At 42.9% G+C, this 23,952-nt stretch overlaps 1 protein-coding gene across 8 annotated transcripts in view; it reads right to left on the bottom strand.

The window, feature by feature from the left end:
* Positions 1-23,952, bottom strand: part of LOC144494784 (nuclear factor 1 B-type-like) — a 321,955-nt gene that overhangs the window by 125,054 nt on the left and 172,949 nt on the right. For 6 of the 8 annotated variants that reach the window (XM_078214123.1, XM_078214127.1, XM_078214120.1 and 3 more), the window contains one exon: positions 12,045-12,098. The exons of the other annotated variants lie outside the window; for them this stretch is intronic. In XM_078214123.1, the coding sequence (XP_078070249.1) occupies positions 12,045-12,098 (54 nt within the window). The remainder of the gene's footprint in view (positions 1-12,044; positions 12,099-23,952) is intronic. 8 annotated transcript variants of the gene reach the window in all.

Here is a 23,952-nt window from a genome sequence, read left to right as displayed (position 1 = left end):
CATGGGGCTCTCCCGAGCGGGCCCTCTGGCACCACCCCTTGGGACAGTGCCCAGGCATGCCCCTCTCTCCCCCAGGGGTCGGGGGCTGTACTTAACTGTGCGCTTCCTGCGGGTTCCTTTTGCCTGGGTCTTGTTTTTAAAAACCTGTTGTAAATCTCACTGATATAACATTACGTCGGCGAGGGGAGATCCCAAAGTGGTGGGGGTCGGGGGACTATTCAGCAGGGAAGTCCTTTAATGATATTATGATTTACTTAAATGAAGTTCCCAACCTCTGTGGGCACGACCCTCATTACATCACTGACGGGGGTCGAGGAAAATCTGAAAACAAGATCTTGCCGGCCATATTCTTCTTTTTTGATTCTCGCGGGATTTTGCGCCCACATTACCGTTTGCGCCTATGGCGAACATGGAAGCAAAATTCTGGCTGACAAGTCCATGCCGGCTCCCCGCAGAGCAATCCGCTCAGTGCCACTCCTCTGTTCAATCCTCATAGCCCTGCAAGTTTGTTTTCAAATGCTGATCTACTTTCCTTTTTAAGTCATTGATTGTTTCCACCGCCATCATGTTCATGGACAGCAAGCTCTAGATCATTACCATTCATTGCATGGAAAGCTTCTTCCTCACATTCCCCTGCATTGCTTAAATCAATGTCCCCTAGCCCTTGTACCATCAGTTACTGGGGCCACTTATCTAAATCTATCATAGTCTTGTACACCTCTGTTAAACCTTCTCAATCTCCTTTGCTCCCAAGGGTGAACAACCCCATCCTTTTCAACATAAATCTTGTAATTAAACCCCCCCTCTCCATCCTTGGAACCATTCTAGTAAAACTCCTCTACATCTTCTCAAGGATCTTCACATCTTCCCTGAAATATGGTGACCCATTTCTTTAATTAAACCAGAGCTTTATGAACCTCCAGTGGAACTTTCCTGCATTTGATCTCAATGTCTCTTTTGGTGATCCCCAGATCCCATATGCTTTTCTTCCATTTTCTCAATATGTCCTGTTATACTTGAGCAGAGAAGCGAACATTACAAATTTTAAAAACCTGTATGCCCTCTTTCAAAAGGGCTCTGTTCAGATGACTGTAACAGGTCACCTGCCTTTTAGAACCACAAATTAGAGTCATAGAATCATACAGCACAGAAAAGGCCATTCAGTCCATCGAGTCTGCACTGACAATAACCACCACTAAAGACGCGCTCATCCCATTTTCCAGCACTTGTCCCAAATCCTTGAATATTATGATGTTTCAAGTGCTGATCCAAATACTTTTTAAAGTACGGTTCCCGGCCTCCACCACCTTCCCAGGCAGAGCATTCCAGATTCCCACCACCGTCTGAGTGAAACAAAATTCTCAAATCCCCTCTGAATCTTCTGTCCCTTACCCTAAAACAATGCCCCCTCGTGATTGACCCCTCAACTAAGGGGAACAGCTGCTTCCTATTCACCCTGTCCACACCCCTCATAATCTTATACACCTCAATCAAGTCCCCTCTCAGCCTTCTCTGCTCTGAAGAAAACAAGATGTGAAGAAAACAAGCCAAGTTATCCAGTCTCTCCTTATAGCTCAAATGCTCCATCCCAGGCAACATCTTCTCTATACCCCATCTAATGCAATCATATTCTTCCCATCGTGAGGTGACCAGAACTGCACACAGTACTCTAGCTGTGGCTTAACCAACATTCCGTATTGTTCCAACATTACCTCCTTGATCTCATACTCTATACCATGACTGATAAAAGCAATTGCCCCACATGCCTTATTAACTATCCTATTCACTTGTTCTGCCTCCTTCAGGGATCTGTGAATAAGTACCCCAAGATCCATCTGTTCCTCTGAGCTTCCTGCAAGGCACTAAATACTCCCTTGTCTTGTTACTTCTTCCAGAGTGCATAATCTCACATTTATCAGGGTTAAATACCATCTGCAGTTGCTCTGCACATCTGACCAACCTATCTATATCTTCCTGTAATCTCCAACCTTCTTCACTATTAACCATCCTACCAATCTTGGTATCATCTTCAAACTTGTTTATCATTCCCCCCATATTATCAGCTACATCGTTTATGTATACAACAATCAATAAGGGACCCAGCACTGAACTTTGTGGTACACCACTGGACACCAGCCTCCAGTCACTCAACAGCCTTCTACCACGACCATTTGCGTCCTATTACTAAGATGGTTTCAGATCCATCTCGCCAAGTCTCCCTGAATTCCACAAGCTTCAACCTTCTCAATCAGTCTCCCATGTAGGGTCTTGTCAAAGGTTTTGCGAAATTCCATATAAACTACATCAACTGCACTTCCCTCATCCACACACTCAATCAATTTTTCAAAATATTCTATCAAATTTGTTAGACATGACCTCCCTCTGACAAAGCCATGCTGACGATCCCTAATCAACCCATGCCTTTCCAAGTGGAGATTAATTCTCTCCTTCAGAGCTTTCGCCAATAGTTTCCCTACCACTGAAGTGAGACTCACCGGTCTGTAATTTCCTGGTTCATCTCTATCACCCTTCTTGAAAAGTGGAACCACATTAGCCATCCTCCAATTGTCTGGCACTTCCCTTGTGGCCAGAGAGGAATTAAAAATTTGTGTCAGAGCCCCTGCCTCGCCTCCCACAGCAGCAATTCATCTGGGTCTGGGCATGTGTCCACTTTTAAGCCCATCAGAGCCTCCAACACCTCTCCAATTCCGAGAAGCTTCTAAATATGGATGACAACGAACATGCCTAGACAACATTATTGTGTAATGTTGCACCTGTCATTGTCAGTACTTACCCCACAACAACAAGGGCAATAAGCCCTCAGAACTTCGGACTCCAGAGCTAACAAAACTGGTTATTCAAAAGGAAGTGCTAAGGACCTCCATCTGTCTGTCAATGAGAGGTGGGAGCTACTTTGTTAACATGAACAAACCATCAACGGCTTTCCATCGTGTATCAATGGCCAGTCGTCACATGACTGAAATCATTTAATTTTGAAAGCCTTTTATTATAGGCCCTGCTTGCCTTATTTTGTAGCAGATTGCAGTAACATCAGAAGGAACATGACTGCTGAAATCTGGTCTTCCACCAAGCCACATGGCTTCAGAATTTAAAGCCTCCTTGAAAACCAATTTCTAAAAATCCCGAGTTTGCCCAGGGAAGGAAAACTGGTCCTCTGGCTACAACTATGATCAAGGCTGTCTACTCTACTTGCAGAGTATCTCCTCGTCTGGAGAAATTCCATTAAATCCTTTTTTCAGCTATCTGGACTCATCTGAATTTCAACTCCAGAGTGGAAAAGCCCATAGAACCACAGAATCCCTACAGCGTAGAAGAAGACTGTTTGACCCATCAGGTCTGCACAAGTGTGTGTGAATAATTAATGCTCCTGGCTTAAAATCTGTGAAAGTCTGTTGCTACTGACTTTGTAACAACTAACCACACAGAAATTAAGCTTTGGGAACACACCTCAGCAATATCTAAATTAAACAACACTGATTTCAGACAGTACTCTCTTCCAATTCTTCCATCTGGAACAAGTTACAAAAGTCTGATGACACGTATCAACCAACTAAAGAACAGCTTCTTCCCTGCTGCCATCAGACTTTTGAATGGATCTACCTCACATTAAGTTGATCTTTCTCTAAGCACTAGCTATGATGGTAACACTGCATTCTGTACTCGCTCCTTTACTTCTTTATGAACGGTATGCTTTGTCTGTATGGTGTGCAAGAAACAAAACTTTTCACTGTATACCAATACATGTGACAATAATAAATCAAATCAAATCAGTAAGGTAGAAGGATTAGGGGGGTTTCAGTTTGTTGCTCTCCTCTGTCAGTAACACCTTCAAAACTGTATGCACATGAACTCCCAGGCCCCTCTTTTCAAAACTGTGCCATTAAGCCTGCACTGCCTCTCATTCTACTTGCTGCCAAAATTCCTCACCTCACACTTCTCTATATTAAATTCTGTCTGCCACGTGACTGCCCATTCTGTTAGCCTATCGATGTCCTATTGCAAGCAATTTGCATCACCCTCATTGTTTGCCTCTCCTCCAAATATGATATCATCAGCAAATATTGAACACTTATTCAACATTCTAAGATCCAAGTCATTTATGTATAGCAAAAAAAAGCATTGATCCTACCATTGCCCTTGGGGAACCCCACTGTCTACCATCTTCCAACAACGAACAAACTACCATGACTCACTGCTTTATCCTTGAGCTAATTTTGTATTCAAATGGACAATGAATTTCCTACTCTATGAGCCTCAATTTTATTAATCAGCCTTTTGTGCGATACTTAGTCAAACGCTTTGTGAGGAGGCTGAGGCGGCTAAGACTGTGGGCAGGATCTTGAGCCCACACTCTCCGTCGACGAGATCATCGGAGGGGGCGTTGTAAGGACCCAGGTACCTCCGTGGCGTGTGGGGGGACTAAATATTTTTTCTGTTGTCATCTCAATGGAGCTGGTTTCTGGCTCTAAGGTTCCCTACCTCATCAGATTGATGGTGCAAACCCCGCTCACTCTTTTTTATTGCAGTTAAAGTGCCAAGATCTGGAGAGAAAACTGGCAAGTTTCACGCCAGGTTCTCACCAGAATAGAAACTCTGCCAAATTATCGTAAGATTCCACAAGGTCTATTTTCATAAAATAAGATAGAGATATCTTCATAGTGATTTCTAAAATTTAGAAAACTGGTCAAACACCTTTTTAAAATGGATGAATATATGGCTGGGATTTTCTGGCCGTGCTCACCCCAAAACTGGAAAATCCCGCCCAAGGTCAATGGACGTTTGCATGGTCCACTCCCCTGCCCCTTACAAATCCCCCCGCTGCCTGTCTGTGATGCCTGAACAAAAAGAGCTGTATGCCAGCTTCGAAGAAATTTGCACCTTGTTATCTCTGAAGAAACTCAACTGGCCCACTGTTGGCTGTAGATAGCAAATTCAAAGCAAGCATTTCATAAGCCAGGCCAGCCAACTGGAATTTATTCATCTGTGAGAAAAAAAGGACCCTGCAACTTTTCCTTCAATTCTTAATGCGTGAGCCAATTAACCATCTGGAACCATGTGAATCAATACTTCTTTTCTCTGTGGTCTTTGCCCTGTAAATCTATCTTTTCTCTATCCCTCTTTTACTGTATGAGTGCACAGGAGACAATGTGATGACCCTCCTTCCACAGTTTGATCCTGTGCAAATAAACTAACCCTTTGAGTTCATCCTATCTCAAGCTGTGGAGTTTATTGTTAGAAGATTTGATCACACCAAAACTGAGATGTTTGGAAATACACCAAAGAAGAAAGCAAGTCAAAAACACCTTTCCGTTTATGGACAGGTGACAAGAGGAGAAATCAGGAATGTTCAAATTCATCCTCTCCTTTCCGAACACCTTTCATAAAATCCATGTAGACAACATTCAATGTATTCCCTTTATCAAGCTTCTCTGTTACTTCATCAAAAAATTCAATATGGTTAATCAAGCATAATTTACCTATTACACATCCATGAAGGCTCTCCTTAATGAATTTAAACCTTTCCAAGTGTTTTTGTTTTGTTTATCCCTGAGTATGGGTTCAAAACCCTCACCCATCACTACTATTAAACTAACTGGCCAGTTCTTGCTAGGATTATCCTTACAGCATTTTGTTGAATACGAGCATTACAATTGCCACAAGATTGAAAAATTGAGGCAAGACCTTTTGCTATCTCCACCCCCACTTAATTTAGCAATCTGGGACACAAACCATTCTGACAAAGTGATTTATCGACCTGAAGTAGAGCCAGCCTTTCCAGTACTTCATCCCTTTCAAATTTCACACTATCTATTTCTGCCAAACATTGTACAGAGAGTCGGCATTGACTCAATAATAGTTGAATGGCCTCCTTCTATGCCATAATTATTATGACTCTATAACTCTGTCACATAACCTAATGCGATTGCAAATAGGCAATAGCATAATATTCAGGTCTATCTCTTCAGACTGTTCACCACCTTATCTGCAACAATGGAAAAGATGTCCATTTGTGGATGAACAATGAACAATGCTACAAAACATTGGAGAATGATGGAGTACTTTTTAAAATTTATTTGGCTGGCCAGCATTTATTGCCCATTCCTAGTTGCCCTTACTGCGTGGCCTGCTAGACCACTTCAGAGGGCGGTTGAGAGTCAATCACATTGGTGTGGTTCTTGAGTCACATGTTGGCCAGACCAGGTGAGGATGGCAGATTTCCTTCCCTCAAGGACTTTGCTGAACCAGATGGGTTTTTCTGACAATCGACAATGCTTTCACGGTCACCAGTAGATTCTTAATTCCAAATATTTTTTGTTGAACCCCAGATTACACAACCTGCTCTGGTGGAATTGTAACCCAGGTCATATAATTATAGAATCCCTACAGTGCAGAAGGAGGCCATTTGGCCCATCAAGCCTGTGCCTACAACAATCACACCATGGCCCTATCCCTGTAACCCCATATATTTACCCTGCCAATCCCCCTGACACTAAGGGACAATTTAGCATGGCCAATCCACCTAACCTGCACATCTTTGGATCCCAAGAATATTATTTAAAGTTTCTGGATTACTAATCCAGCAATAATACTACTAGGCTCTCGCCTCCCCTGAAATCACCTGAAATAGTTCATTCGAAAATCACCAATCAAGAATCATCCCGAAGAGGGAAGAACACACAAAAAGCTGAAACTTGCTTGTTATGAACAGCATGTTGAAGCTGGAAGAAGAGATTAAATATTTCAGTCATTTATTTTGAATGAGTCATTCAAAAAATAGGGTCTGTATTGACATGCAAAGTTGGGTGAAAAATGTACATTAATTTCATCAAAGTCCGTTGACATTTAATTAAAATTTAATAAATTTCTCTACTATTCCTCCACCCAGATGTCAGTATAATCAACTATCAGATTACAAGCTTCTATGTGTTACAGCATGACAACAAATGCATCTGCTAGTCCACGGAAGAGAAGCCACACACACCTACAAGAAAGTTTTCAAAAGATATAAACATTTTTTTAGTAATGTGTCATCACAAGAATGTCAGACTCGGTGGGAGGTCACTAAGTACGACTTTTTAAAAATCCCCACAGAGGACCCGCCAAAAGCTGAATAAAATGTAATCTTATGTTGTAAATTTACAGTTAAATGTGATTATTTTCTCACATTAAACTTTTGCACAAATGGAAATGGGTTTGGAAAATCAGTCTCAACTTATTAGTGCAGCTTCTTAATGATATATCCATGATTAAGATGTATAGAAAAAACTTAAATGTTTCCTTATTCCAAAGTCAAACTTTACTTTGTAATAAAAACAATCCAATTAGAACTTCTTGGTAAGCATAACTGGGTCAAGAACAAATAAATATTCCTCCTTTTAATAAATAAATAGCATAAATAGCCATCACTGAACGGCTGCAAGGCACTCTGAAAGGGAAAGGTGAAGACAGTGGGAAGACAAAGGGTGTTGTGTTACATGTTGGTAAAGTTTATTATTGTCACAAGTAAGCTTCCATTAACACTGCAATGAAATTACTGTGAAAATCCCCTAGTTGCCACACTCCGGCACCTGTTCGGGTATAGAAAGGGAGAATTCAGCATGACCAATGCACATAATCAGCACGTCTTTCGGATTGTGGGAGGAAACCGGAGCGCCTGGAGGAAACCCACACAGACACCGGGGGAACATGCAGACTCCACACAGACAGTGACCCAAGCTGGGAATCGAACCCGGGTCCCTGGCACTGTGAGGCAGCAGTGCTAACCACTGTGCCACTGTGCCACCCCAACAATATAGGTAACAATATAGGTACCAACAATATAGGTAAACTGAAGAATGAGGTTTTACATCAAGAATTCCGGGAGCCTAGGCATTGGATTAAAAAGTAGGACCTCTAAGGTTGTAATCTCCGGATTCCTCCTGGTACCACGTGCCATTGAGTATAGAAATAGGAAATAGGGCAGATGAATGTGTTGATGAGGAGGAAGGGTTTTAGATTCCTGGATCACTGGGGCTGTTTCAGAGGAAGGTGGGACATTTACAAACGGGATGGTCTGCACCTGAACCACGTTGGGGCAAACAACCTTGCAGGTAGGTTTGTACTGCAGTTGAGAGGAGTTTAAACTAGTTTGGCAGGGGGAATGGACACAGAACATTAGTAAAATAGAGACACATCATGCTACAGTAAAGGAAACAAGTCAGAGTTCAGCTAGTGTCAAGAGAGTAAGGCAAGGCTGGATGGTCTATAATGTTTTTAGATATTCATTCATGGGACATAGGCATCGCCGGCTGGCCAGCATTTATTGCCCATCCCTAGGTGCCCTTGGAGGGCAGTTGAGAGTCAACCACATTGCTGTGACTCTGGAGTCACATGTAGGCCAGACCAGGTAAGGATGGCAGATTTCCTTCCCACTAGGACATTAATGAACCAGATGGGTTTTTCTCACAATCGAGAATGCTTTCATGGTTATCAGTAGATTCTTAATTCCAGATATTTTTTATTGAATTAAAATTCCACCATCTGCCGTGGAGAAGGAGGATGCAGGTACAGAATTCAAGAAAAGGTACTGTCAGGACCTTGAGCAGTTTTACATAGGAAGTGAGTAGGTAGTGTAGGCTTTGACAGGTTTAAAAATGAAGAAATCCCCAGGCCTGGATGAAATGCATCCCAGGCTGCTATGGGAAACAAGGCAGGAAATTGCAGGGGCTCTGAAACAAATTTTTAATTCCTCTCTGGCTGCGGGGGAAGTGCCAGAGGATTGGAGGACAGCTAATGTGGTTCCACTTTTCAAGAAGGGTGGTAAAGATGAACCAGGGAATTACAGACCGGTAAGTCTCATGTCAGTGATAGTGAAACTATTGGAGAAAATTCTAAAGAAGAGAATTAATCTCCACTTGGAAAGGCATGGGATAGTCAGCATGGCTTTGTCAGAGGGAGGTCATGTCCAACAAATTTGCTTAAAATGTTTGAAAAATTGAGTGTGTGGATGAGGGAAGTGCAGTTGATGTAGTTTATGTGGATTTTAGCAAAGCCTTTGACAAGGTCCCACACGAGAGATTGATTGGGAAGGTTGAAGCACATGGAATTCAGGGAGACTTGACAAGATGGATCTGAAACCATCTTAATAATAGGACACAAAGAGTGGTTGTAGAAGACAGTTTGCATGACTGGAGGCTGGTGTCCAGTGGCATACCACAAGGTTCAGTGCTGGGTCCCTTAGTATTTTTTATATACATAAACGATATAGATGATAACGTGGAGAGAATGATAGGCACGTTTGCAGATGGTAGGGTGGTTAATAGTGAAGAAGAAGGTCGTAGGTTACAGGAAGATACAGATGTGTTGGTAGAGCAGTGGGAGATGGTATTTAAGTCTGATAAGTGCAAGTTGATGCACTTTGGAAGAAGTAACAAGTCAAGGGAGCATTTAATGAATAGCAGGACACAGGAAGCTCAGAGAAACAGATGGATCTTAGGATACATATTTACAGATTCCTGAAGGCGGCAGAGCAGATGAAATAATGCAGTTAAGAATGCATATGGAAAGCTTGCTTTTATCAGTCGTGGCATAGACTATAATAGCAAGGAGATAATGTTGGAGCTATACAGAATGTTAGTTAGGCCCGAGCTGGAATACCATGTGCGGTTCTGGTCACCTCACTATATGAAGGATATGATTTCACTCGCAAGTATACAGAGGAGATTCAGTTACCTGGGATGGAGCACTTCAGCTATAACGAGAGACTGGATAGGCTTGGATTGCTTTCTTTAGAGCAGAGAAGTTTGAGTGGGGACAAGATTGAGGTTTATAAAATTTTGAGGGGTATGGACAGAATTAATAGGAAGCAGCTGTTCCCCTTGGTTGAGGGGTCAATCACCGGGGGGGGGGGCATAGTTTTAGGGTGAGGGGCAGGAGATTCAGAGAGGATTTGAGAAAAAACATTTTCACTCAGAGGGTGGTGGAATCTGGAATGCACTGCATGGGAAGGTAGAGGAGGCAGGAAACGTTACAACCTTTAAAAAGTATTTGGATGAGCACTCAAAATACCATAACATTTATGTATATGGGACAAGTGCTGGAAAACGGGATTAGCACGGTTTTCGTGGTAGTCATTCATAGAATCGTAGAATTCCTACAGTGCAGAAGAGGCCATTCAGCCCATTGAGTCTGCACCAACTTTCTGACAGAGCATCTTACCCAGGCCTTCTCCCTCGCTCTACCCTTGTAATCCTACACATTTCCTGTAGCTAATCCCATCTACGCTACACATAGGAACAATTTAGACACTAAAGGAACCATTTAGCATGTCCAATCTACCTAACCTGCACATTTCTTTTGGCTGAGAGAGGAAACTCACGCAGACACAGAGAGAATGTGCAAACTCCACACAGTCACCCAAGGGCGAAATTGAACCTGGGTCCCTGGAGCCATGAAGCAGCAATGCCACCGTGCGCCCTATTGTCAGTGCAGACTCAACGGGCCAAAGTGCCTTTTCTGCCCTGCATAACTCCATGACTCTATTACAATGGGGCTTGTACAAGCCAAGAGTGAAAATGTTTAAACAAATATCACAGATTATCAGAATCTCTCTGGAGGCTACAAACTGGTTGTGATATAATCAAAGCTCTCAGTAAAACAGGATTGATCTGCAGTAGATTTGCAGTCAGGGATTGCTATCAGCTTGTTACTTAAACAGTAACAGATACAGAAATGGGGAAACCTTTACAAACAAAGCTCTGAAATTCATCTCATCAAAAGTTCAAAAGCCTTTCTGTGAGATTCCCAGGGCTTGAGCAGCAAAGAATATAGAAGCACAACAAGAGAGGAAAACAAAGTTTCCATGACAAAGACTTAGGATTACAATACTGAATGAAAAATACTAATTTTTCAGGACGATTTGTCATTTTAAAATAGGAAAAGTGTACAGCCTGCCCCTTTTACTCTGTTTGCCTATAACAATAACAATAATACTTGCACCGGTCTGAAATGTGTTAAAGATTATTTATTAGTGTCACAAGTAGGCTTAGATTAATGATGCAATAAAGTTACTATGAAAATCCCTGAGTCACCACACACTGGTGCCTGTTTGGGTACACTTGAGGGAGAATTTAGCATGGTCAATGCGTCTAACCAGCACATCTTTTGGACTTTGGGAGGAAGCTGGAGCACCCGGAGGAAACCCACACAGACACAGGGAGAACATGCCGACTCCGCACAGACAGTGACCCAAGCGCGGAATTGAACCGGGGTCCCTGGTGCTGTGAGGCAGCAGTGCTAACCACTGTGCCAAAATGAGTAATGCTTCAGTGATATGGACTCAGTTATACTGGCAAAGCACAGTTTACAGTATCCCCACACTCTCCCCCCCTAACTAGATACTTGTTTCAACCTCCTATAGCTGCATGTGTAATAGAAGTAGCCATGATATTGCAGCCACACACATATACTGAAGTGTGCATATGCAGAGCTAATTTACATAAAGTAGGTGCACTGTTTACTTCTGGAATGAAGTGTCGCTGAGCAGAGGTTAGCAGAAAATAAAAGGAATGACAGTATCTTGAAAGTATTTTCTAGTTGTACCTAACCTGTTTAGTGGGTTCTTTATATAATTTTAAGTCATGTATAACTCTACGCACGAATTCAGGCTGGCTGGAGATGTATCGAAGGCTTCATTACACAGAGTGGGTCTGAGACTCACTATAGAAGATGGATTCAGCTTTCAGGTCACAAAATGTACTACACCTGATTTAGCATTTTTTGTAAAGGGGAAGTACATTCCACCAATGTAAAATTAAAGCTGGCTTTTTTTTAGTCTACCCAGCACTGTCATCAGGCAGTGAAGTTGGCAATCAAGGGAGAGGAGGAAATGAAGTAGTTGCACAGCACAAGTCGGGATAGGAGATAGGGCCAATATAGAGAATGAAGAAGAGGGTAACACTGCATTCTGGATGAATACTCTGCTTAGCTCTCACATTTAAAATGAAAATTGAAAATGTTTCTGCAGCTTGCAGTGATTCACATACCTGGAGTATTTTTTGCCGACTCGCTGTGACTGGGACTGTCTGCATGACCTGAATCTGGCAAAAAAAAGGAAAAGGAAAGAATGTAAAATAAAAGTTTAAAAATTAAGAAGCTAGATTTCAAAGCAATTTAAATAGTTCACTAACTCATCCAAGACAGATTCTGTCTCCAAATTCTGGCAACACTGCCAATTAATCAAGGGATCACCAAACACAGGCCGGAATAGTCCGACCTTGCCTGCAGCTGGGGTTCTCCAGTCCCGCTGCAGTGAATGGAGATTTGGCTGAACGCCAAATTCTTTGTCCTTGCTGGCAGTGGCAGCAGGGCGTGCGAGACCAGAGAATTTCAGCCACAATCTCTAACAGGGTTAATGTGTGGTTAATTATTTAAAAGAAAGATACATTTGAGCATTCCACCAAGCTTATAAAACAAATTGTGAAGTTAACAAGGTACTGGTCAAGTTTGGATCATGCTGTCGTATGGGAGCATAATCATTGTTTTATAAAATACCATCGGGTGTGAACAAGAAATTGAGTTTAAAAAAGGGATAAGTTTATAAATGTACACTTTCTTCTGAACTTTCACTGTTACATATTGGTGTATTACCTGTATACATCTGCAAAGGGCTAGGAACTAATAAGCCAGGGACTAATCATTATGTTAAAAGCAAATTACTGCAGATACTGGCATCCAAAACAAAAACAGTAAATGCTGGAAAATCTCAGCAGGTCTGACAGTATCTGTGGAGAGAGAATAGAGCTAGTGTTTTGAGTCTGGATGACTCTTTGTCAGAGCAGACAAATTGCTATGTGTTCATGTTCCAGGGAGCTACTTTTTGCAGAGAGTCCTGTGATGTGTAACAGAACCAGTTCAACCTGGGCCTTCTTTTGCATTTAGGCAGCATGACAAATATTAAACATCCTTCCGGGCTTAAAGTGCAATCACTATCAATATCAGGGATCCATAAGACAACAAGAACACATAGCACAGCACTTGAAAGATAAATATGATCCTGCAAGATTTTTTTACACAGAGGGTGGTGGGTGCCTGGAACTTGGTAGTGGAAGCAGATACGATAGTGATTTTTAAGTGGCATCTTGACAAATACATGAATAGGATGCAAATAGAGGGATATGGTCCCCAGAAGAGTAAGGGATATTGGTTCAGTTGGGCAGCATGGTCGGTGTAGGCTTGGCAGGCTGAAGGGCCTGTTCTTGTGCTGTAATTTTCTTTGTTCTTTGTTTTCTTTGATTTGATTTATTATTGTCACATGTATTGGTATACAGTGAAAAGTATTGTTTCTTGTGTGCTGTACAAACAAAACATACCATTCATAGAGTACATAGGAGAGAAGGAGAGGAGAGGGTGCAGAATATAGTGTCACCATCATAGCCAGGGTGTATAGAAAGATCAACTTAATATATGGTAGGTCCACTCAAAAGTCTGATAGCAGCAAAGGAAGAAGCTGTTCTTGAGTCAGTTGATATGTGATCTCAGACTTTCGTATCTTTTTCCTGACAGAATTCCTTGCAATTTCAACTGGAAACCTACCTCTTTCTTTGGGATAAAAATACCGTGTACTGTAAGGTACATAAAAAGGTTTGATATGGTACGGTAAAGTACTTCATCCTTCACATCTCAAACAAACAGCACCGCATTGTGGATTGAACAATGCCAAGTTGATTGTCAATCATGTTTGCTGAAATCATTCAGATTGAAATGGAGATAATTTGTCTTTTTTTAAGGTATGTCCTAGTGGGGCTGCAAAGTACATGTAAAGCTTCTTGCCCTGCGCATAATTCTCCCACACTCCACCATATAATTGTATATGCTTCACTTGACAGACACCACCTGGGTGGTAGCACATGCAGCGAGGAAGAAAAAGGAATTATGAAACATGTACAATGATAAACTAAAATGATCAATTCATTAAAGAAACAAGTGGATGGTTGTAGAAAATGGATGAAATAAATAAACAAGACTCACAGTGATGAAGGGAAATACGGAAAAAGGACTACAAGTGTCAAGTAATATACCATCAAAAATAGACAAAGCAGGAATAAAAGTTAAATAAATACATCTTACTGCTACATTCTTTAAAAAGGTCTTCCAGATGAAAATTGAGCAGGTAATGCTATTAAAAGGGCAAACTGTTAGAAATCTGGTCAACTGAAATCATTAGGTTAGCATTTCTTCAGAAACCATTCATTATATTGGACAAAAGGTGTCTGTAAGAAATATTACCTTCATTCTTCAGATGCTCTGTACATTTCCATCACTATTTTTTGCTTTTGTACTAATGTTGCTGATACTAAATTTAATGATAACAGGGTTCAGGCATCTAACTACTACCTGCTACTGAGGAGGAACCGCTTTTAGTTTGGTCTGTCCACTTAAAGCCAGACTGTGGAATTTTCCCGTCCCGCCCGCCATGGAAATCAGAGCGGGTGGGACAGGTTCATGCAAAGGTCCGTTTACCTTCGGAGGGATTTTCCGGTCCTCAGGTGAGTGCGGCCGGAAGATCCCGCCCAGAATATCAAATTGCTATACATAAATGGTCTAGGCTAAATCAAAATTGAATGAAATTACGTGACGGAAATTTTCAGATTGCAAAGTGCTTATAAAATTGTTCATTCTTTCCATCTCTCTGCATCTTTATATATATCTACATACATCTATGGCGGCACAGTCACACAGTAATTAGCACTGCTGCCTCAGAGCACCAGGGATCTGGGTTCAATTTCAACCTCGGCTCACTGTCTGTGTGGAGTTTGCACATTCTGCGTGGGTTTCCTCCCACAGTCCAAAGATATGCAGGTTAGGTTGATTGGCCGTGTTAAGTTGCCCCATTGTGTCAGGGAAACTAATAGGGTAAATACATGGGGTTACAGGGCCTGGGTGGGATTATTGTCGGTACAGGGTTGATGGGCCAAATAGCCTCCTTCTGCACTGTAGGGATTCTATGATTCTATACTTTAACACATTCTGACATGACCCCATATCTAACATTGGTGAAGATCAATCCTAAATATTCAATAGCCAATAGGCGGCACAGTAGCACAGTGTTTAGCACTGCTGCTTCACAGCTCCAGGGACCTGGGTTCGATTCCCAGCTTGAGTCACTGTCTGTGTGGAGTTTGCACATTCTCCTTGTGTCTGCGTGGGTTTCTCCCGGGTGCTCCGGTTTCCTCCCACAGTCCAAAGATGAGCGGCTTAGGTCAATTGGCCATGCTAAAATTGCCCCTGAGACGTGTAGGTTAGAGGGATTAGTGGGTAAAATATGTGGGATATGGGGGTAGGGCCTGGGTGGGATTGTGGTCGGTGCAGACGCGATGGGCCGAATGGCCTCTTTCTGCACTGTAGGGATTCTATCATCTATCATTCTATTCTATCATTCTATCATATAATTCATAATATTATTGGCACTAAGAAGCTACTCAATTTGCTTTTGTAAAAAATCTAATCTGCTGATTTGTCATCACACTTTTGTGGAAGGGTATTTGTAACTTGTGGCTTCTATCAATGAGCCATGAAATATTTGTTTAATTCATGCATCGCTGAGCAGCCGCTCCACCCTATACCTCAAACATAATTCGTCATTCCACATGCCTTAATCAAAGGACTGCAAAGTTGAAAAGAATTAGTAACTTCTCTCAGCCACTTACACACCTAAAATAAAGCAACTGATGCCAAGCAATGGATGTCCTTTAGTTCACCACACACAGATGCACACAATCTTTCTGTTACTCTTCCTAAACAGTGAGAAAACAACACTGCAGTATACTGAGACTGTAACAAACACAGAGGGTGCAATATATATTGGACTTTACCTGCTCTGCCTGCAGTCTGTTAGAACCAAAGCATGAATCTTAACGATTATAAAAGTGCATTGCACATGCCATCATATAATATTTTTATAAGTATTATTTCAAGGCACCATGCAAGATGTATCAATGGATCTTTAAGTCAGCCAATTCTGGCAGAGATTTCATATCCACAGTTTCTGTACCTACACATTATGGGGGTGATTCTCCCATCCCGCTGCACTGCGTTTGTAGCACAGGGGACTGGAAAACTCGAGCAGAGGCCATTTCGTGGGCTCCCACTGGGCGCCAGACCTCCGCGAGTTTCTGAGCGCCGGATTTCCGGCGCCGTCAGCTCCACACCAGAAATCAGCGCAGAGCTGTATTATGTATTCAAATACTAATTTTAATATCATTTAAATCTCATTAGCGGGCCCGGGACTGAAATCTCTGGGAGATCGGGTCTGCGGTGGGGGGGGTGGGGGGCGGGGACATCAAGGCGAGTTGGGGGCAGGTCGAGGCTGGCCCAGGCATGTTTGGTGGGAGTCCCACAGCCAGTGATGCGGGTCGCAGGACTGGCCAGCGATCGGGTGGCCAGCAGGGCAGGACTACTGCGCATCTGCCGATCTCCACTCTGATGGATCAACGCTTGCGCAGTGGCCCACTCAGCGCTATGCTGCCAGCCTCTCCAGCGGGAATAGCTGTTTTTTGGACTGATTTATGCGAGTGCACTCTGCAGTGCACAGAATGTGGGAGATTCAGTTTGAAACTCCCGCTGACAAAACCAGCTTGGTTTACTCCGGTTTTTACGTGAATTTGACACTTAGAATTTTTTTGGGAGAATCACCCCTATATCTTTTTATTTGTATGTAAAATGTAGAGAGGCCAGAAGATGTACTGCATAACATAAGGGTAAGAGAATCAGTAACAATCTCTTTTGTCATGCTCCTGTGATTAAAGCATTTAATCTAGGTTGACCCTGAATGCGTGCTGCATTGCCAGGCATAACTGAGGTGGATATAAATAATCCCACAACACAATCAGAAGCGTTTTTCCAGAGTTCTGCCCAATGTTCATACATCGACCAACACAGCCAAAAAATAATTATCTGGTTCTCTATCTCAATGTTGTCTATGGAATGTACCTGTATGCAAACTGGCTGTCATGCTTGCCTACAGTGTAATGGTGAACTATGCTTCAAAAGTACTTAATGGGCTGTGGGATCCTTGTAAAGTCCTGGGCACATGAAAGGCACTATATAAATTCAGTTTTTTTCCTTGTTTGAAACATGTTGATGCATAGTGATGTGGTATGCTAGGAATCTTGGCAGTAAACATCTTAATGATGAAGTATATCTCACTGCATTACTGCTTGACTAATTAATTATAACCATAGTTGGCTGCAACTAATTCTAAACTAAAATAGTGTCAAAGCTATTATGGAAGAGTTTTCCCAAGAGGCTCAGTAAGTATACTGTTTCAAAGGAACCTAAGCCATGCAGACCAAGTTGATACAGATTCCAGAATTATGAAGAAAGACAATGGGGGTGATCTTACCAAATAGATTCTAAGTGCCGAATGAGTGTGGAAACAGGAGTGAATCGTGCCCATTTTTTGGGCAAGCTCCCAGAAGCGATCATTTAGCACTTAGGAAAGAAAAGAGCTCAAGTATGATTCTTGCCAGCAGGGGGAGTGGGTGGGGCCTCTTCATGCAACTGCTGAGCTCTAGGGGTGCCATTGCGCAGGTGCCACGGTCACAGCAGCGTACACAGTGCACTGGGAGGTTTGTTACTCCAAACATCACCTTCACCCCCAATCACCACCTTCTTCGTCCCAGCAGATCCACAACCCCTGGTCAGTGCCCCAGCTGATTGCCACTCCCATCTCCCCTTCACATTACCGCCCAACGGAGCTCTCCGCGGCTCCCTGCCATGGCCCTGCTCCCTGTCATGGCCTTGTTCCCATCATGGGCCCATCCCCTTCAGGCCCTGCCCTCTCCCCTCAGGCACCCAGTGCCCAGTGGGCAGTGCCAGGGTGTCTGGTGTGCACTGCCAGGGTGCCAGCAATTTTGCCACAGCCAATCAACCTAACCTTCACAACTTTGAATTGTGGGAGGAAACCGGAGCACCCGGAGGACACCCACACAGACACAGGGAGAATGTGCAAACTCCACACACAGTCACCCAAGGCCAGAATTGAACCCGGGTCCCTGGCGCTGTGAAGCAGCAGCGCTAACCACTGTGGCACTGTGCCATCCTCAGTTCATATCACAACTATCTGCATTACAACTAACTCCTTTGCATTCTGAAAATCCAATATCAGAACTACAGTATCCAAACTTGCCTACACCCTTCTTGATTTACAAGGTTATGAAATGTTCCAAGTTTAGTCCAATGATCAGTATATGGTTGGTCCATCATCCAATCCCTTCAAACAAGTTTTGCAACATTTTATAAGCACTTTTCAGTCTTACTGTTCCTCACAGTATGTCTGCTTACTCTCCTCATGTTGAATCTCACCTTTGTAGGATCTGTTTCAAGACACCTCTGCTTCCACAACAACTCCTGCAACATCCCCTTCCACCCCCACTCCACTAATACCATTATTTTTCATCTTATTTCATGTTGGAGGCCACTTAATATAACAAATTTGTCTGACGAAGTAAGCCACACAAGAAAATTCCACTATTGTTCTGCAAAATTTGTAAGTTTGCAGATGACACCAAGATTGGTAGTATAGCGGACAGTAAAGAAAGTTATCTCCGATTGCAACGGGATCTTGATCAATTGGGCCAGTGGGCTGATGAATGGCAGATGGAGTTTAATTTAGACAAATGCGAGGTGATGCATTTTGGTAGATTGAACCAGGGCAGGACTTACTCAGTTAATGGTAGGGCATTGGGGAGAGTTACAGAACAAAGAGATCTAGGAGTACATGTACATAGCTCCTTGAAAGTGGAGTCACAGGTGGACAGAGTGGTGAAGAAGGCATTTGGCATGATTGGTTTCATCGGTCAGAACATTGAATACAGGAGTTGGGACGTCTTGTTGACGTTGTACAAGACATTGGTAAGGCCACACTTGAAATACTGTGTGCAGTTTTGTTCACCCTATTAAAGAAAGGATATTATTAAACTAGAAAGAGTGCAGAAAAGATTTACTAGGATGCTACCGGAACTTGATGGTTTGGGTTATAAGGAGGGGCTGGATAGACTGGGACTTTTTTCTCTGGAGCGTAGGAGGCTGAGGGGTGATCTTATAGAGGTCTATCAAATAATGAGGGGCACAGATCAGCTAGATAGTCAATATCTTTTCCCAAAAGTAGGGGTGTCTGAAACAAAAAACAAAGAACAGTACAGCACAGGAAACAGGCCCTTCGGCCCTCCAAGCCTGTGCCGCTCCTTGGTCCAACTAGACTAATCGTTTGTATCCCTCCATTCCCAGGCTGCTCATGTGACTATCCAGGTAAGTCTTAAACGATGTCAGCGTGCCTGCCTCCACCACCCTACTTGGCAGTAAAGGGCATAGGTTTAAGGTGAGGGGGAGAGATACAGAAGTGTCCAGAGGGGCAATTGTTTTCACACAGAGGGTGGTGAGTGTCTGGAACAAGCTGCCAGAGGTAGTAATAGAGGCGGATACAACGTTGTTTTTTAAAAAGCATTTAGATAGTTACATGGATAAGATGGGTATAGAGGGATATGGGCCAAATGCGGGCAACTGGGATTAGCTTAGGGGTTTAAAAAAAAGGGCAGCATGGACAAGTTGGGCCGAAGGGCCTGTTTCCATGCTGTAAACCTCTATGACTCTATGAAAATGCACAAATGTATATCGCACAAAGTTGAAAAATGGTCAGGAGGTGGACCAAGGCATGTACATAGTGGATGATAACAGATGTTGAGGAGGCTGTTATCAGGCAAGCGTACGGCTGTCAAAACAGTCAGTGCACAAATGTTCCCAGCACTTATGGCAAGGGCAACAAATGTTTCAGAGAAACCCGATTAAACTGTCTGAAATATCCTGTGTACTTACGAATATGCTCTCACAAAAGATTCCCTATTGAAACATAAATCTTCAGTTTAGGTGAATCACCCTACCATCCATACAGTTCTCTGGCAAACAAGCACTCAATAACAATGAAGCACTGCTAGGCCAAGATGAAGACAAAGAGAATAAAGCAGTCGACAGGAAGCACGCTCCTGACCATGTCTCTTTTTGGCACTTGGCCTTTAGGCTGGCTGAACTAATTCTGCTGCCAAACCAGAAACAGTGGGAAAACCCTATTCCTGTATTATGTAAGCACAGCATTGTTTGGCTAGGAATTAATTAGTTTATTTATTACTCACAAGTAGGCTTACATAATATTGCAATGAAGTTACTGTAAAAATCCCCTCGTCGCGACAGTCCGACACCTGTTCGGGTACGCTGAGGGAGAATTTAGCACGGCCAATGCACCTAACCAGCATGTCCTTCAGACTGTGGGAGGAAACTGGAGCACCCGAAGGAAACCCATGCAGACACAGGGAGAACATACAGACTCCACACAGACAGTGACCTAAGCTGGGAATCGAACCTAGAGCTGTGAGGCAACAGTGCTAACCACTGTGCCGCTGTGCCGCCAAGTAAAGCACGCTCCCTCTCAAACACATGGGCTGCGATTCTCCCAACTCGCTGCGCTAATTTTTTAGTGCAGTGGGCTGGGAGATTCTCGTGTCGGCTGCTTTGCAGGGTTTGCGCATGCTTTCCCACCACGATAGCATCTCCCGGATTTCCGGTGGCGTCTGCTCCACGCCAGAAATCGACGAGGAGGTGCAAAGACCATGTACATGGTCATTTTAAGATCATTTAAATTATGTTAAAATTATCATGAATTCTCTGGGCCTGCTAGCACCTCCCACCCCGCCAGAGTATTTCACTCCAGCGGGGTTTACAGTAGCTCCCCACTTTCAGGGAGCTAGCGGCCCAACTCCACTGGAGTGAAGGGGGGACAATCGGGGCCCCCGGATATTGGCACCCTGGTAGTGCCAACATTAGGCAATGTGCCAATGCCCAGGGGGCACCTTAGCACTGCCCATCGGGCATGGGTCAGTGCCAAGGAGGTGGAGCATGATGGGGCAATCAGTGAGGGTGGGGGAGGAGGGGTCCTGCTGCAACTCTGCATAGGGATCGGTGGAGGAAGCAGGGAGTCCAGCGATCAGGGCGGGCTGGACCGAGCAGGGTCAGCGAGGGAGGGGGACATCGGTGGGGAGGGGCTGGAAATCATGGTGGGCTGGGGGGTGTGTCAGGGTTGGGCCCAGAGGAAACACACGCAGACACGGGGAGAACATGCAGACTCTGCACAGACAGTGGCCCAAGCCGGGAATTGAACCCGAGTCCCTGATGCTGTGAGGCAGCAGTACTAACCACTATGCCACCATGCTGCCCAATTTGCATAGTCTAAAGATCATTGTGCTAGAACATATATAATGAAGCATGGTGTTAACATTGAAATCAATGCACCTTGGGCATTATGAAGCCACAGTAGTGCAGATCAAGAAGGCCATCAAATGGACTCAAGCAACTATTCATAACTTTATCAGATGTTTTTAAGCTCAACAGCAGCAGTGCAACCCAGGCTGAACACTGCACCAAATAACGTAGGAATGCGGAACTGCAATAGCAGTAGCTGTTAGCTGCAAGTGCTACAGATGTATTTATGAATACAAATCTAGGTTTTCATGGAAGGCACTTTATTTATAACTTTTTTGAATACCACAGGGATTTTACTGGAGTCACGTGTAGGATATTAATGAATACAAGCTCTGGATCCCTACAAAGGCAAAGCTGTGTTAGCCATTCTCTCGTTTGTCCCGCTCTTGTTCTTCGTATTAACGTGACATGAAATGAAGCCAAGGAAGGCCATGTTTAAATTGAACAATGTTTTCAGTGTAAAAATGGCAGGCATGGCTGATTGTTGAGGGTAAAAGATGAAAATGATGAGGCATAACCACTATGCTGGAACTGTGAGCAGCTGGTGACTTTAGGACCCAGAGCAATGAAGTGATTTAGTTGTCTGCCCCACTTCCCAAAATATAGCAAGATGTTGATAATTGTCATTCATCCCATGAAAATCCATACCTGTTCACCTACCACCCTGACCTGCATTAACTCCTGATCCCTCAGTGACTACAATTTAAAATTATCTTCATGCTTAACTCCCATCATGGCTTTGCCTTTTCCACCTCCAGCCATATAACCATGGGACCTGGCCTATAGGGCATCTTTCTTCCCCTTTTCCCGCCACGAGTGACTAAATATCCATATCTACTCCCCACTGCCTCAACAGCTCCGACTCCCTCTTTAAGACCTCCTTAAAACCCACTTTCTGACCAGCATCTTGGTCATCCTTCCCAATAGTTGGCTGATCTATGTATTTCTGCGAGCCAACTGAGGTAATTTTTTTTACTTCAATTCAGCTTATCTTAGATATGGTCGAATTCTCCCACTGGAAGCAATATACATATGTAACTATCATCATACCAAGGAAACAATGGAATATTTCTACTACTCCTTACTGTTTATGAATGAGTTAGCACAAGGATCACTGATAATGCATTTTACGCCAAACAGTCATTGCTGCCAGTACTAACATTCCACAATTAAAATTGGAGCTAATTTCATACATCATTATCAGGTTTATGCACAATTCTATTGTAACATTTTCACAGATCTGTATGTTTTCCAATTCAGTCACTTGAAAGTGACAATATATGACAGGCTGTACATTTTCTTCCCAAAATTATTTTCAATATTGTTATCTAAACATTGATAACAGTTATCAGGACATGAAATGAAAGCTTCTTTCAGAGACTATTGTATATTCTCAAAGAGGTATGCTTTTCTGCCCACTATCAGTCTTGTTGAGACTTTCACGGATGTTGAAAATGATTCTGCCTTGCCAATTCCTGCTTTGCGTAAAGTCCCAGCCTTTTTGTGCCTCATTAAGAACAATGAACTGTTTAAAACCAATCTTGGCTGCTGTTCCACACTGTAAGCAGGCTGTCGACATTTCAAGAAAAAGGCTTGGCAGCCATTTTAGGTATGACCTACGCTGAGCACACGTTCAGTGTGCTGCCAAAAGATCTGAGAGTGCCAAAACTCTCTTGGCACCAGCAACAAATTTTATAAAGATAAATTTGCCAGAAATATCATAATTACAAAACACTAAGGCCAGGATGTTGAACATTACAGCTGTGTCAATATAAACATCTAATTTTGCAGACTTCCTCCACCTAACACACAGTTAGCCAAGTCTGAATATCTGCAGTGAAGTCAGTGGATTCAGTTTTCATTTCTGTCCAACACAATGCAAAACTATTTGAACTGAAATATTCCTGCCATGATGACAGATAATCATGCGTGCATGTGCGTGTGCATTAAAATATACACCTACATGTATACACAAAATAGACTTTTTAAAATAAATATGTTGATTTTATATTATTGTAGTCACCAAAAAGTTAGAATGGCAAGTTAATTTGGGTATCTAAATGCGAAATAGCAGCCCTGCTGTCTCACTGAAATAATTGCAGTGTCAGATCTGAGTGACATGCCCATATTCTCAGTAAATGTACAGCATAATGTTATAGGGCAATCAGTCACTCACTGAGATGTCAGGAGATGTATTAACGATATAAAGAAAGACCATCTTGTGCTTTGCCACAACAAAATTAAAATAATTAAAAGGAGGGCACACACTGATTCATTAAGATCTTCAACATGATTGAAGGCATGGATAAATTGGATAATAACTTATTATTTAACTTAGGCTGTGACAGCAGAACTAGGAGACAGCAGTACAAAACTCACAGCTTCCAGTGCATCAAGAGATTAGGGAATCAGTTCTTTCCTGGTGGTGGATATAGCAACATTAAACTTAAATTACTATACAATATTGATTAACTCTTATTAAAATGTCTGGACAAAGATGTGCCTACAAATAGGCCTGATGATTATGAGCAAATGGATAGTCATACATGAAATACTCCACAGAGCACGACAGGGTCAATTTAATGAAGTTGCGCTGTTGGCACACAGTCTCACTCAACAGGATGGACGGAAGAACTGGAGGTG

This window comes from Mustelus asterias, chromosome 6 (assembly GCF_964213995.1).
Source record: "Mustelus asterias chromosome 6, sMusAst1.hap1.1, whole genome shotgun sequence".
NCBI lineage: Eukaryota > Metazoa > Chordata > Chondrichthyes > Carcharhiniformes > Triakidae > Mustelus > Mustelus asterias.
This window is presented reverse-complemented; position numbering and strand designations above follow the sequence as displayed.